General features: G+C 36.4%; 1 protein-coding gene across 3 annotated transcripts in view; it reads right to left on the bottom strand.

Moving 5' to 3' along the window:
- Nucleotides 1–16,301, bottom strand: part of ANO5 (anoctamin 5) — a 51,038-nt gene that overhangs the window by 33,822 nt on the left and 915 nt on the right. For 2 of the 3 annotated variants that reach the window (XM_087821780.1, XM_087821781.1), the window contains exons 2-5: nucleotides 9,261–9,295; nucleotides 7,362–7,409; nucleotides 2,437–2,550; nucleotides 610–678 (exon numbers count right to left, since the gene is read on the bottom strand). In XM_087821780.1, the coding sequence (XP_087677906.1) occupies nucleotides 610–678; nucleotides 2,437–2,550; nucleotides 7,362–7,409; nucleotides 9,261–9,295 (266 nt within the window). The remainder of the gene's footprint in view (nucleotides 1–609; nucleotides 679–2,436; nucleotides 2,551–7,361; nucleotides 7,410–9,260; nucleotides 9,296–16,301) is intronic. The other variant, XM_087821779.1, reaches the window with a different exon arrangement.

The raw sequence follows: 16,301 nt of genomic DNA, 5'->3' as shown, positions 1-16,301 counted from the left end.
TAGTAAGGGTTCATTAAACAGGATAACAATTATGTTATAGAGTGCGTGCTATCATACATACTTATTAGTTGAGTAAAAACAGGGATAAATAAGAACTAAAGAGTGTTTAGTTAGAACTGGAGAGTATTTGAGTTTCATGAACAGACTAGAAACTTAAATATGTCTTGAAGAACAATTCTGAAGGAAAGTCTAGGAAACTCGTAAATGATAGGGGGTTAAAAAAAAAAAAGATATTCATGAGCAGAAAAAGTTCCATGGCTTAAATATCAGTTGTGCTACAAGTTAGCCAGGTAAACTAGACTGGGTGCCAGATTACAGGCAGCCTTCAAAATGAGACAGATGTGAAACAAAAACCACATCTTCACTTTCCTTGTGTCCTGAATAGAATTATTTATGTCTATTTTTAAAGTATTCCACTCATTATCTCACAGAGAAAAGACCAACTTACCTGAACAACCACAGGTATTACCATTCCCAGTGCACCCATCTGTAGCCCCCCAAAAAACTAATGTATTGCTCCCAAGCACAAAGTTTATCTAGTCAAAGGCCAGAGTAGAAAAATAGAACACTTAAAACATCAAGATTCTGGTATAAATTAACTACTTTTACCATTTTGTCTTCAATTTCCAACTCCAGGCCTGTTTTTCTGAGATTTTGTTCAAACTCTTTTCTTCTTTCCTATGGAAAAACCAATCAATAGAATTATGTAGAACACTTTTATTCACACGGTGATAAACAGACTTGTCATACGACAACTGCACCTTACATGGTTCTCTGTCCCTCCCATGGTTTCATGTACGTACTCTGTGTATTACCCCCATATCTCAGTGCCACGTGCTGCTTTTCACCTGGACTATAATTTGCAATATAACTAGAACAAGCCAATATATCTAGGAATAATCTCCAGGAAATATACAGGATCTCTACCTGAAAAAAATGTACAAAACTTTACTAAATAACGTTAAAAAAACAATAAATAAACAAACAGATCATGTTCCTAGTTGGGAAGACATAGTATTACAAAGCTATCAGTATCCTTCAAATAAATGGGATACTTAATACAATTTTAAGCCACAATATCATCATGACCTTTTAATCTTAAAAAATAGAACAGCTTCACTCAGAAAAAGTAAAATTAAATTGTAAATGTAAATAATCATTACTTGTGGGCTTCAAAGCTATGCACTGATTGCTGAAAAAAGTTTGGTTTTAATTATGATTTAATTGAGAAAAAATTCATAACTGAAATTTTAAAAGGCTTCATTAGGATATTAGAGAGCACTCATCTTCAAATTGATATGTCTACCCTGAGATATAATCAAACTTTACAAGGAATAAAAGGTAATTTTAATGTGTCTTTTTCCACCTCTTCCAATGTTTACTACATGTTTACTACATCAGAGAGCAGGCCTGTGAGAGTGGTGCAAGTTCTCCTTTCTCAGCTACCCTTTCATAGTTGCCCTTCTATACTACCAAAATAAGGCAAGCAGGAAACCCAAGAAAGGGAGAGGGGCGTTAAAAATACTGTATCAGGCCCTGGCCCATGCGGCTTAGCTGGCTGAGCGACGTCCCGTGCAGCGAAAGGTCACCAACTTGATTCCTCATCGGGGCACATGACCAAGTTGCAGGGCTAGAATCCCAGTCACGGAGCGTTTGGGAGGCAGCCGATCAATGATTCTTTCTCGCTTGATGTTTCCCTCTCTCCCTCCCTCTCCCTTTCTCTCTAACACCAATAAAAAAGAAAATAGGATAAGAAACAGAGCCTAATCTAAAGACTACTTCAGACAGAGTGGATTAATGAAAACTGAAATGAAAATTGCATTCAAAAGACATATATATGTATATATTTAGCATACAACTCAAATCTTAGAGGTCTCATTTACTATTTAAGGTAAACTATATAAAAATGTATCGGTAATTGCCCTGACTGGTTTGGCTCAGTGGCTAGAGTGTCAGCCCACAGACTGAAGGGTCGCAGGCTCCATTCTGGTCAAGGGCATGTGCCTCAGCTGCAGACGCGATTCCCAGGCACAGATGAGGCAAGTGCGGAAGGCAACCAATCAATGTGTCTCTCACATCAATGTTTCTCTCTCTTCCACTCTCTCTGAAAAGCAATGGAAAAAATATCCTCAGGTGAGGATTAAAAATTATAATAATAATAATAATAATAATAATAATAATAATAATAAAAGAGTCAAAAACTAAAAACATATCAGTAACTTCTAAGAAGAAAGTTAGTGCCCAAAATGTCCAAAAAATAAACCTGAATTTACACATCCATTCTTAGTTGCATATGTTGTAGCCTTCTTAACCAGGTTTAGCTTTCAGTAACCCTTCAGAGGCCTCTAACTTCTCCGATATAATTCATTGGGAACATCCCTGTCCAATTACAGAATGTGCTTTTTTAAATTCCCATTTCTTTCACGAAATACTTACCGCCTTTAAGTCCGTTTCTTTCTTTACATCATCAACATAGGAAAGCACAAAATCGATTTGCCTCACCCCATCTCGGAAGAAGGTAGAGTCTTTGCTTTGCTCATCTTTTTTAAACTGCAGGAAACATGAATGACAGAACTTTAAATAACAGTTTTATTTTCAAATGGCAAAAACATGATATCCTTAATTAGCTAAAATTGGGTCACCATCTAATTATTTTCAGTCCTGAAATGACAGGTGAAGACAAATAACCAAAGTTTTCATCAACAGAAAATTATTCTTGTTTCTGAAAATGAACGTCCATAAAGGAGGTATATATTAAATAGTAAAAAATCAAGATGAAACTAAGTATACATGCACACACCACAAAAATGATGAAAATGTAAAATGAATATAGGATCCCAAAATGCACATTCAGAAAGAGACTTGTTATCTTCATTAAACAACGTGCCAATTAGTTCAACAAATAATTAATGGTCACACACTAGGGATAATTGATTATAGACCAATTAATGAATCTCACTATAAAAAGTTAATTTGTGATTGATGCCTATACTATGATTTCATAAAATTGCCACTTTCTAATTCAACTTTTGAAGGGCTAAAATAAAATCCAGGTGCAGTTAAAAATTAGGAAGCAGGTAGCTTCGAGCTGGCTCCACTACAAGTAAAGTCTCATGCAAATCTCCTTTCAACATCAATTTCTTAGGTGAGCCTAAATCAATGCTTTGTTTAAATTTGTGTTATTAATTCTCTCAGTATAAGAATCAAACTTTCAAATTCAACTTTCACATGCTGTATTGTTCATTGGTGCCTTCCTTTCAAAACTGCAAAGACACTAACTAAGAGAGCTTCAGAAAGAAGGGATTTCATAGCTGACTGATTTGGTCTTCATAGTTGGTATGTCACAGATAGTACTTAATACTTGGAAGAGCCCCCATATAATACTTAGAATGATGCAAATAGATAATGTAGTGGATGTCCGTGATCTCTCTAACCCTGTGATGCAAAGTTATAATACAGGCAAGTTTCCAATTGCTGCATCTAACCTGTGAATGAAGAACTAGATTATTTTAATTTTCATAACTGGTATTTATATCAGTTAATGAGTTTCTTTTATGGTGCTCTATGCTGTTTTTCAGCCAAGTTAGGCCAGCCAGCCCTCCCATATAAGGGAATGAATGTAGATCAGTCATGTACAAATAAGACAAAAATCTCACGTATGGCCTGTGGTCTATGAACAGAGTAACTGCATTTTATCTGTATGAACACATAGCTGATGTGTCTGAGAAAGAAATAGCTCCCAATGTACAGAAGGAAATGAGTGGAAAAATAGATTAAGAAACAAAAAATATTTAGGGAGTCTAAAGATTAAATATTAAAATATAGTAACTCAAATGTCATATCTGAGTTCTCTGTACCTCAAAGGATTACATAAACATCTCCTTTTTCCTAAAAGAAAGCAAAATAAACTGAAAAAATTCAAGCTGGTATCTTATACATTGATTATAAATCACTAAAAAAGTAAAAGTAAACAAAACATATCATTTGAGCTCTCTTGTAAAACATCATAGTATTTACATATGAAATTCACTGAAACTTGTGGAAGCCAACTGGGGCAAAAAAAAAAAAAAGCGCTAATTAGAATAAATATAAACAAAGCAAAAAAATAGAAGGGAAAAAACAACAACAATCCTTTTGCTCTAAGTCTGTGACAGCTATATTTTGCATGATAGTTTATAAAAAAAAACAACATATATTTTCAAGCACTCTAAGTCTGTGACATCTATATTTTACATGGTATGTTATAAAAAGAAATAACATATATTTACAAGTGTTCTAACTGGACAAACTAAATCTAGGTCCACAGAGTTCTGGTAACAGAAGAGGTGCCCATGGAAATCAACAAAAATCACACTCAGAGTATTTGACTATTAAGGAACAAACAAAGGAGCTAGTAGAAATAGTGACTCCAATGATTTTCCTGAGGGCTCAGTCAAAATGGGTGTATATACTTCCCTTCTACTGAAAGCCAAAGGCAACATGGGAAAACTCAAACTTCTGTCATTATGTTGTACCCTAAGTATAAACTGTAAAAATTTTTAAAATACGGAAAAATCACTGGTAACCTCGTAAATCACCATGAGGTACATGCCAGGGCTGTTAACAAAAAAACAGCTGAAGCGACTGGGGCAGAGAAACCTGGTATACATGTAACCAAATACTATTCAAACGCATCATTCTTTTGTTCTGCCCAAGGCATGACATTACGATATTCTGCAATGTGTGCATGAGTAGGAGTTTGCGTTTCTATTTGATTTGCTCTTAAAATGCCTAGATATATAATGAGCCAAATATCCGGGTGCCTTTTCTCTGAGTGAGGTAGTTATTCTGAAGTTCACAGACTTGGATTCTTGATGGGGGCTCATAAACCTCTGAAACTGTATGTAAATTTTATGTGTGTGTGTATGTACATATGTGTGTGTATGATACACATATGCATGCATTTTTAGGAAGAGGTTCCATAGCTTTAATCAGATAAAAAATAAGAATTACCATTCTAGAACCTCAATCGCCTGGGGACTAGGAATCAGTAACAAAGACCCCCTCCAAAACCCATACAATACTATTCATTGGAATAAAAATGGCTTAGACTATCACTGCGGCCATCCAGAGCACAAGCAGCAACATTCACCACTGCTTTTACCAGAAGACGGCGACTCAGGAACAAATTGTATCTCTTTGCAGGCTGTGGAGCAATCAATAGAGAGTTAGCAAATGCTACCCGGGATTAAAGAAAAGGTTTCAAACATCATGGACAGACCTGGAGAGTATTGTGCTAAGTGAAATAAGCCAGGCAGAGAAAAACAAATACCATAGGATTTCACATAGGGTGGAATCTAATGGACAAAATAAACAAAATTGAAACAGACTCATAGATACAGAGAACAGACTGATAGCTGTCAGAGCGGAGGGGGCTGGGGGGCTGGGCAAAAAGAGAAAGGGAATAAGAAAACAACAACAACTCATAGACCCCGACAACAATTCGGTGATTACCAGAGGGAAGGGGGTGGGGAGGTGGAAGAGAGTAAATAGGGATAAATGGTGACGGAAGGAGACTTGACTTTGGGTGAGCACACAATACCATATACAGATGATGTATTAGAGAACTATAAAGCTGAAACCTGTACGATTTTATTAACCAATGTCACCCCAATACATTCAACAAAAGTTTTTAAAGGGAGGAAATAAAAAGTCCAATAGCATATTAACATTTTTTCGCTCATTTGCCATATTGACAATACAAGTACAAATCTGGTCTAAATGCACAGCCTTTCTTCGTCCACCATGCTAAGTGATGTAAACGTTTAAGGGTCAAAGAATTAAAAAGAAAAGATTTCCAAAAAACAGACACACTAACAAACTCCGTATGATCACTCAGGTGAATGTGTACTTGTACGTGATATTGAAAGTTGGAGGGTCAGAGAAGTAGCAAAGAAGAAAATAACAAAAAATAGAAAGAAAACAATAAAAAATAAAGGAAAGGGGAAAAAATACTTCAAAGTAATTTTCCCTAAGCCCTTTATACAGTAATGTTAAATAATACATATTTGTGGAACTGAATTAAAGAAGAAAGGACACTGTAAGGAGAAAGAATGCTGAACTAGGCCTTAAGAAACCTGAGTTCTAGTCCAGGATCTACCCCTTAAACATATGGACAATTTTGGTCAAGATATTAAACCTCTCAGACCCTTAATTTTCTCATTTGTAAAACAAACTAAATTCCAAGCAAAGTGCCACGTTTTATGTATCATCCTCATAAATACGTCTAATGTACCTTTTCTCCATAAGGTGATTTTTTTCTGAAGTGATAAATTCTCAAAAACCATGTATGAGGCCCTGCAAAACAACTGAGAACTGAGAGAGCATGAACATCACTGATTTAAAAAAAGTATCTAATTTGTGTCCATGCAAGAAACTATAGTACTAAAGTGTCCTTCGATAGATGATTGGATAAAGAAGATGTACTACATATATACAATGGAATGCTACTCAGCCCTAAGATGAAATACTGCCATTTGCGACAACATGGATGGGCATTGAGAATATCATGCTAAGCGACGTAAGTCAGAAAAAGCTAAGAACCATATGATTTCACTCATATGTGAAATATAAAACTGAAATTCACAGACACAGACAACAGTATGGTGGTTGCCAGAGGAAGGGGGTTGTGGAGGTAGTAAAGGGTAAAAGGGACCAAATAATATGGTGATGGAAGCTGATCTGGCTTTGGGTGGTGGGCACACAATGCAATATACAGATCATGGCCCAGCAGGGATGGCTCAGCAGTTGAGCATCGACCTAGGATCCAGGAGATCTCGGTCCGGGTCACATGCCTGGGTTGCGGGCTCAATCCCCAGTGGGGGGCGTGCAGGAGGCAGCCAATCAATGACTCTCTCGCCATTGATGTTTCTCTCTTTCTCTCCCTCTCCCTGAAATCAATAGATATATTTAATAAAAATAAATAACTTTTATATACACATACACATATATATACACATACATATATATACACATACACACATGTACAGATCATGTATCATAGAACTCTACACTCGAGCCCTGGCCGGTGTGGATCCGTTGGCTGGAGCATCGTCCCATTAACGGAAAGGTCGCAGGTTCAATTCCCAGTCAGGACGCACAACTAGGCTGCAGGTTCAGTCCTGGGTCAGGGTGTGTACAGCAGGCAACCGACCGATGTTTCTCTCTCTCACCCCCTTCTCTCCCTTAGTCTCTCTAAAATCAATTTTTAAAAATTCCTTTATTTAAAAAAATCAACATTTGAATCCTATATGATATTAACTAATATCATCCCAATGAATTTAATTTAAAAAAAGAAAGTGATCATAACAATTGCTGCTTACCCTTGGTTTGTCAATGATGAGCAAGCTGCTCTCTCTGCTGCCCAGCATCTGATAATAGCACCATTGGGAAGACACAATGCTATTATTAACAATGCAAGTAGACAGCCTGTAACTTTCAGTAACAAAACTCTAGCTTCTCTCTGCAGAAATACTAAACCCGCAATTCCAGGGAGCTATAAAACATCTGAAATGAAATGCAAAACTATGTGTATATTGTGTACACACATGCATGTGTATTCATGCAAGTGGGGGTGGGGGGTGGAGAGACAGAGCTTGAGAGAGAATGAGAATTTTGGTGGTAGCTTTATCAAATCACACACACACATACACACACACACACAAACCACCAGACACAAGAAATGGTTAAGAACTACTATGTTACAGAGAAATAGCAAGGATTTCCACTCTTTTAATGATGCTGAATCCTCAACAGGACCAAAACAAAGGGCAAAATTAATGGACTATTTTAGGCCTAAAAATAGGTATTTGATGACATTACTTAAACACAAAGAAGCAAAGAAATGTAAACTGTGATTGAAGTTAACTTGAGAAATACATACAAAAATCTGTGAAGAGTATATTATCATTGTGCCAATATGAACAAAATGAAAATGGCAATATATTTATTTTCATTTAAATTGGTTCAATCTCATAAATCTTTCCTCAGACTGCTCTAAAGACATGGAAACTTGAATTTTTCATGTTCTTTATTTTCTAGATAATTGTCTTGATTCAGTTACTCAATAAATATGTTCTTTGTATCACATTACATCATTTTAGTTGTGGAGACTCTGTGACAGTGCTTTTCAAACTTTAATGATGATAAGAATCACCTGAGTACTTTTTAAAACTCATGACTTCTTAACCTTAGCCTCAACAATACTGATTAGTAATCTGATGCAGAGCCCAAGAGTTTGCATTTTTAAGGAAGTTTTTCATGTAATTCTTATTCAGGTGGTCTACAAATCACACTGTAAAAATAACTGGACTATATGATGATTTCCATAGTCCCTTCAGTTTTCATATTCGGTTCCTCTCAACATTTTGGTCATTGAGCTTGTAAGGAATCGCAGAACTTCTAGGAATCGAGTCAATCACTTTATCCAGCTAACTAGTGCACAGCCAACTTACTCTGATAGGCTTTCTTTCCCAGGGTGGGAATTTCAGTCACTCCTAAAAAACTATTTTTAAAGAATCTTTTAAAAAAAAATCTTGCTGGATACCCCTAACCCAATCCAAGGACGTGTACCTCTGTGAGTACTGCTCTGGGTCAATTAGAGCCTACAAGAAATATTACTTTCTCTGAAATACCTTCAAAGTGCTTATATTCTGTATACAAGAAATTCTAATTGTTAGTATCTTTTTGCAAGTTTATAGAAATAGAATAAGACCTTTGGTTAAGAAAATTCTGCATTTTTACAAGTAGTATTTAATTTTATTATTTATTATTTTATTTAATATGTTTCCTTAACTCAGTTGAGTTACTGGAACCTTGGCACAGTCATCAATAAGCACTAATCACATACTAATAACTGTCACATAAAAAGATGTCACATATTATACCCGCATTATACCCTAGCAAACTGTTAAGCCAAATACTATTATCTTAAATATCAAGTCTTAGCGTTCTGAGTTTATTTCACAGGGAGCCTGAAAACAAACTCAAGCTTGTGTTTGCTCCCTTATGCTATCCAGAAAGACCCAATATTAAATCTGCATGAAACATGGAATTTGGTTTACTTACTAAAAAATGAATAGGTTAGAGGACAAAAATAGGAAGAATGTAGTATGAATAAGTAACTGCAGTGCCAAGGCCTAAGTATTCATATGAAGTATACTTCTAACTGAGTCTTGATTTTTCATTCTGACTTGCAGGAAGTTAATATATACTTAACTTACCTCAAAATCAAAGTCTGCATCCCTATTCGCTCTTTCTGGATTAAGTAAGAAAGAAAGAAAAAAAAACATGTTAAATGGCCAATAGATCAGAATACGTGAAGAGTCTGCATATAAAGAAAACAGTAATTCAAAATTCAAATAAAAAAGTTCACAGGAAAAAATACTTAAAGAAAATGCCCAAGATATTCAACTGGATATCAACTGGAACTAAGTTGTTCAACACAGCCTCCAGAAGAAGTCAGTACCCAAAACTTTCTATAATCTAGGAGAAAAACATCAAATAATGATATGCAGGATATAATAGCACCAACTAAGAAATAAACTTAACTCTGATAAATGCAGTTATTAAATACATGGCCACAAAACTGTTGAGAGGAAAACATCCAATAGGGATGTCCATCAGTATCTCTTAGTTCTTACCATATCTCTTAGAATATTAAATGTGAGATTTAATATTCTATCAGCATGTTCTCCTAGAGTTGACCCAAATTGGTTGCAAGTAAAGCAACTTAAGAATATAATGTAAATTCAAAGTTATCAAATATCACTTACATGGCATTGGTAGATATCTCATTAACTCTGTGCAAGCATTAAATGAGATAATGCATGTAAAGTGCTTTATGCAGTCATGGGCACAGAGGAGGTCAATAAAAGTTATTCTTGTTGCTACTATTATTATCAGGATATGTTCTATTCTTTTGTTAATTTTCAAAACTTTCAAATTCTTTGAGATAAGTCTTAGAGTATCAGAATAAAGACAATAATTTCTTTTGTATTCAGATCTTTTTGTTATAGGGTCTATTATTTTAAAAGTTATTGGTTATAAGCAAAGCAGAAAAACAAACTGTGCCTACAGCTATATCACTTAACTCTTTTGAGTGCATGCTTTCTCATCTAAAAGATTAAAAACACAAGTAAGAAATATTTGAAAAATATAGAACATTAAACAGTACCATTGTGAGTATGGTTTACATGTACAGTTCAAAACTCCATAATGTCTTAACTATCTCTCATTGGATTTTTTAAAGAAAAGGACACCAATCTCCCAAACTCTTATAATGAGGAAAGCATTGAATTCTGTGAAATACACGCTTTGTCTCTCACTGTGTGGTTCTTGAGAACTGACCTAGGGAGGCTGTCACTATTCTCCAGGACAAAACTGTCACCATTATGGAGAAATAAGCAAACAGAGTTCCAAGTACAGAGCAAACAAGTTCAAGCTTTAAGCTAGGTTTATAGATGTGGACCCTGAGAAAGACGACACAGTACTTGCAAAAGACAAAAAGGCTCCTGGCAGATTAAACAAACAAACGAACAAAAACAAAAGCAAAAAGGCATTTCTATACAGGGCCTCCCATGCAAATCACACTTCAGGAGAAGCCTGCACTGCCTCCTGCACTAGGTTCCTGCCCTGAGAGCCAGACCTGGTAAAGAAGTTCCTGGACCCCTATTTCAACCAAAAGGACTGCGACTCTCCCCGGCCAAATGGAGCTGTGCAACATCCTCACCAACCAATCAGAGCGCCTCCATTCTGATCAACCGGACAGCGCCTTTTGCAAGAAACTGTTAAGATTTGGAGTCCTCATTCCCATGAGGACGGACCAGTCAGGGGCCACGGGCAGGAGCTTTTGTCAATATAAGCCAGCTCCCCTCTGGCTCAGAGAGTGCGCTTTTCTTTTCCACCAAAGACGAGGACTGCATCCAGTGGCTGGAGCTGAAACACCAAAGATGTTTCTCTGGAGCAGAGAACACTGGACGAGCCAGGAGCAGAGTGGGGCAGACCAGAGAAGAGCAGGACAGGGCTGTCCAGTGGGAAAGGGGCCTGGCCCCAGGGCCACCTTGAGCCATGCTGTTGCCCAGCGGTGCTGCATCACAATTGAGCTATTTGCACGGAACAGTTTCCTTCTTCACTGCACCCCAAAATGGGGATTCCTGTTGGCACTGAATTGGCGCTAAGGACCATCACTTGACAAAGAGTATTTTATAATTCTGTTTTTTAGAAGAGCAAGTTTTTCAAGCACCTCCTTCATCTAGTTATTTTGGCTGCATTTAATACATAGTTTAAAATTTTTTTTCAAACTGCTATTGGAAATTAAAGCAATGCATTTATTTGAGAATGTGGAAAAGGGGTAACATTTTTCCTCCAGGTTATCTCCTCTCCCTACTAGTTCTCTCGTATGCTTTGCTTCCACCTTTCAACCTGCTGCTTCCTTTCCCTAGAACGAACAATTTTCTTCCTAGGCTAACTCTTGCGAATTTTTCACACTGTATCCGTTTTGATATCCTTTCAGGCCTCGCCTGAAGCCTCCTCGTGTGAGCCCCGGATTAGCCTCCTTCCCACCTGCTCCCACACCACCCTCAATGTAGCCCTCTCTGGGCATCAAGCCCAATTCCTCTTCTCTCCATAAGACTGAAAGCTCCCTGGAGCCAGGTGGAGCACACTGCATAAACCATATCCTTTCTTAAGAGCTCGATTAAAGAGCAAAGACGTATTACCTCAGCCCACGTGCTCCCTCTTGTACACAGTGCTGACTAGCTCTCTTTCTCACAGACACACGTGCCATAGACCCAGACACACTTTCACACTCACAGAGCACCAAACCCTTGTCAAAACACAGGCTACCTGAAGAGGCAGGATTTGAACCCAACAACTCTCAATCAGCTTTTTGTTGTTCTTCCAAGTGCCTCTAAAGTGAAAGGAAATGACTATGTTCTTCCTAATGGACTAGCAACCAGACATATGAAGGGCTTAATCCCAATCATTGTGGAGAATCATAAAATCTGTGCTAAAAGTAGCCCAAAGACTGAGCTCTAAGTTTTCACTGCAAGCACATCACTAAGGGTACACTCTCAGGCAAACCCAGGGTCCAAAAATAGCCCCTGAGTTTACCAAATGGTCTTCTCAGTTTACACTCCTTCCAGAAGCATAAAATGAAAATACACTTGATCCTTGAACAAGGCAGGGTTTAGAGACACTGACACCGACCCTCCACAGTCAAAAGTTTTCATCTAACATTTAACTCTCCAAAAACTTAACTACTAATAGCCTACTGTTGACAGGAAGCCTTATGGATAACATACAGAGTTGATTAACACATATTTTGTATGTTATGCATAGTATATACTGCATTCTTATAATAAATTAAGACAGCAAAAAAAATGTTATTAGGAAAATACATTGGCAATATTTATTGAAAAAGTATTCTCGTATAATTGGACCTATGCAATTCAAACCCATGTCATTCAAGGGTCAACTGTATATGTAATCAAATATTCACATCACCAAAGGATAGATGGTTTGGTTAAATATAATGTTTAACATGGTTGTAAAGATGCAAGCAACTCTACATTCAACTTTAACACTTCCTTTCCTATTGTTAAACTCTTACACTGTCTTTTCCAATGCTGAATGTATAATAAATCAGCTAAAGAATGCATATTTCACATCAGAACATCCACCAGTCAATAGCTCAATTTCAGCAACGTTGACATTTTACTAGCAGTATTTGTTTACGTAACTATTTAAGTCTTTTATTACATTTTGCCTTGGAATTTCATTTTTAAAACTGTTAGATGGTGGGAAAACAGCTAATTGGAGATCACTGATTGCTTATATCAAGAATATAAACTGAGCAAATGTAACATATCCAAGAAATATTAACTATTATGTCTAAAGACAAAATGCTACCAGTCTCTCTGAGATGAAATCTTATCACATGTAAATCAATTGTTTACTTTTCTCATATTTTCTCTTTTAAGGTGATTTAGCAAATACATAATATTACAAGATCTAGGCTTACCTGTTTCAATAAATCTACTCTTAAAGTCCGTTTATATTTTAAGACATAAATAAAAGTAGCTTCTAAAATCTGATATTGTGTAACCCGGTATTTTTCAGCCTTCCTCAACTAACACTTTTGCTTTCATAACTGTGTCATTAAACTCCAGGAAGAAACATATTTTTAGAACCAGGCTTCCAAAAATCCACTGAACTGACATTAAAAAATATATCCTCCTTGGTTAAATTTATTCCTAGGTTGTTTTTTTGTTCTGCATGGTTGTTTGTTTTGATGCAATTGTAAGTGGGATTGCTTTCTTAGTTTCCTTTTCTGGTAGTTCATTATTGGTAGATAAAAATGCAACTGATTCTGGATATTTATTTCCCACAGTGGCTGCATTAATCTACAGTTCTACCAACAGAACACAAGGGCTCCATTTCCTCCACATCCTCGCCAACACTTGTTGGTTCATTGATGATAGTCATTCTGACAGGTGTGAGGTGATATCTCATTGTGGTTTTAATATGCCTTATGACCCAGCGATTCCAATTCTGGGTATATATATGAAGAAACCCAAAACACTGATTCAAAAGAGTTTGTGCACCTCTGTGTTCACTGTAGCATAATTTACAATAGCCATGATACAGAAGCAACCCCAGTGCCCATCAAGATACGAGTGAATAAAAAAGTGGTAGTACATTGAATATTACTTGGCCATAAAAAGGAATGAAATCTTGCCATTTGCAACAACATGGATGGACCTAGAGGGTAGTATGCTAAGTAAAACAAGTCAGACAGAGAAAGACAAATACCATATGATTTCACTTATATGTGGAATCTAAAGATCAAACTTAAATGAACAAAACAGAAACAGACTCATAGATACAGAGAACAAACTTATGGTTGCCAGAGGCGAGGAACGTTTGGGGATTGAGTGAAAATGGTAAAGGGATTGAGAAGTATAGATTGGTAGTTACAAAATAGTCATGGGGATGTAAAGTATAGCACAGAAAATATAGTCAATAATATTGTAGTAACTGTGTATAGTGCCAGATGGATACTGGAAAAATTAGGGGGAACATTTTGCAAAGTATATGATTGTCTAACCACTATTCTGTAAATCTGAAACTAATACAAAATAATATTGAATGTAAACTGTAATTTTAAAAAAATTAAAAAAAATATATCCTCACTGCAATGCACTTTTCATATAACCCTAGTAATAACAGAGGTCTTAATAAATGGGAAGTAAAACCAACCCAGCAAAATAACTGACATTGAAAAACATTTGGAAAAATGAGTCATCTGAGTGGCCTGGACCACCCTGCTCCTTAGGCCCCAGTCTCACCAATCCACACTACTCTGCTGTGCTTGGATTCTGGATCTATAAACAAAACAGGCAACAGGAGTTTGGGCAGGTGCAGTCATCAGAACCAACCATCAAATATCCATGGTATTCCGTATCAATATCCTTTTCTCCTACCGCCACCCAAACTGGAGGCAAAACTTCAATAACAATGAGAGGAAATATAAATAAATTACAAAGGCCTTTGCTCCCCCCCAAAAAAGGAAAACTGAAATTCTTTTGGGTAAAGTTCTAAAATCTTCCTGGGAGGGACTCAAGTTCCAATACGACATAAGCTAAAGTAATACTAATTTAAGTGTACATTACAGTAAGCAAAATTATCCTGATGCTAAATTAGATCACACTTCTAAGGTCTGAAGGAATAATGGTCAATCTCTGCAATGCCATATTGATATTTTTTTCATTATATATAGTTACATCCTTCACATTTTTCTCATCCACTCCTTCAGTGAAGGATAATTTGCTGTATCTTCTCATAGCTTTACTTCAGAAGGAATTACTGAATGCTTTAAATAAAAAAGTATTTATTAAGACCTTCGAATTACTGAAATTACAACAAAAAGTAATTCTCATCAGAGGAGGAAACCATTAAATAGTGTAGAAAGCACCTTCCAATTTTATACATTAGAAAGTCATCTGATTTCTTTTGCATCACTGAACACCCATTATTTTCCCTAACGAATAAAGTTATTGCTTCACTTAGCAAAGCCATTAGTCTAAGCTAAAAGTTTTCAATTGTTTTATTTCCCTCCATCCTTAAGTGACTTTTTGACTTAAGAGGGCAGCTGCTTCGCACAGAATTGGAGAAAATATTTGCAAATCACTTATACAGAATATATAAAGAACTTTTACAATGCGATAACAAAATGACAACTCAATTTTTTGTATGTCGCAAAGGATTTGAATAGACATTTCTCCAAAGAAGATATATGAATGGCTAATGAGCACTGGAAAATATATTTGACACATCAGTCACCGGGAAAATGCAAATCAAAACCACGTTGAGATTCACAACCACTAGGTTGTGATAACTAAGACAGATAATAAGAAATGTTAGTGAGGATGTGGAAAAACTGGAACTCTTATACATTGCTAGTGGGCCTAGACCATGATGCAGACACTCGAAAAACAGTTCGGCAGTTTCTCAAAAATTTTCACTACAAAGCTACCACCTGATCCAGCAATTCCACTCCCAGGTATACACCCGAGAAAAATTAAAATATGATTTCATACAAAAATTTGTACACGAGCATTCATAGCAAAAATTATTATTCATGATAGCAATAAAACGTGGGAAAAAACTAAATGCCCACCAGTTGATGAATGGATAAAGTGTGGTGTGTGGTGTGTGTATTATTTGGCAATAAGAAGGAATAATGCATATGTTACAAAATGGGTGAACCTCAAAATCATTATGCAAAAAGAAAGAAGCCAGTTATTAGACCACATATTAAACCACATATTAGATGTGTCTATTTACATGAAGTGTCCAAAATAGGTAAATTCATATAGTAAATAAACGAGTGAATGCCCACAGCTGGGAGTACAGAATAGGAGGAAGGGGGATGGGGAATGGCTACTAGGAGGTTTCTATTTGGGGTGATGAAAATGTTCTAAAATTAGATTATGGCGATGACTGCAAAGCTCTGTAAATACACCAAAAGCCACTGAGGTGTATACACTTTAAACGGATGACTTTTGTAGTATGTAAATGACATCAATAAAACTGTTACGTGGAAGAGAGGGATGCAGTAAAGCATTCCACTTCTTAGCGCCTGTGAAGACTGACTAGTAAGACTGCTTAGAACGCTGACCACTTAAAAGAATAGTTTGCATGTTTAGATCTAATACTAAACAAGACAAGAAAACAGAGCGTCATCAAGGGAACTTGGCGTC

This window comes from Miniopterus natalensis, chromosome 11 (assembly GCF_054644295.1).
Source record: "Miniopterus natalensis isolate mMinNat1 chromosome 11, mMinNat1.hap1, whole genome shotgun sequence".
NCBI lineage: Eukaryota > Metazoa > Chordata > Mammalia > Chiroptera > Miniopteridae > Miniopterus > Miniopterus natalensis.
This window is presented reverse-complemented; position numbering and strand designations above follow the sequence as displayed.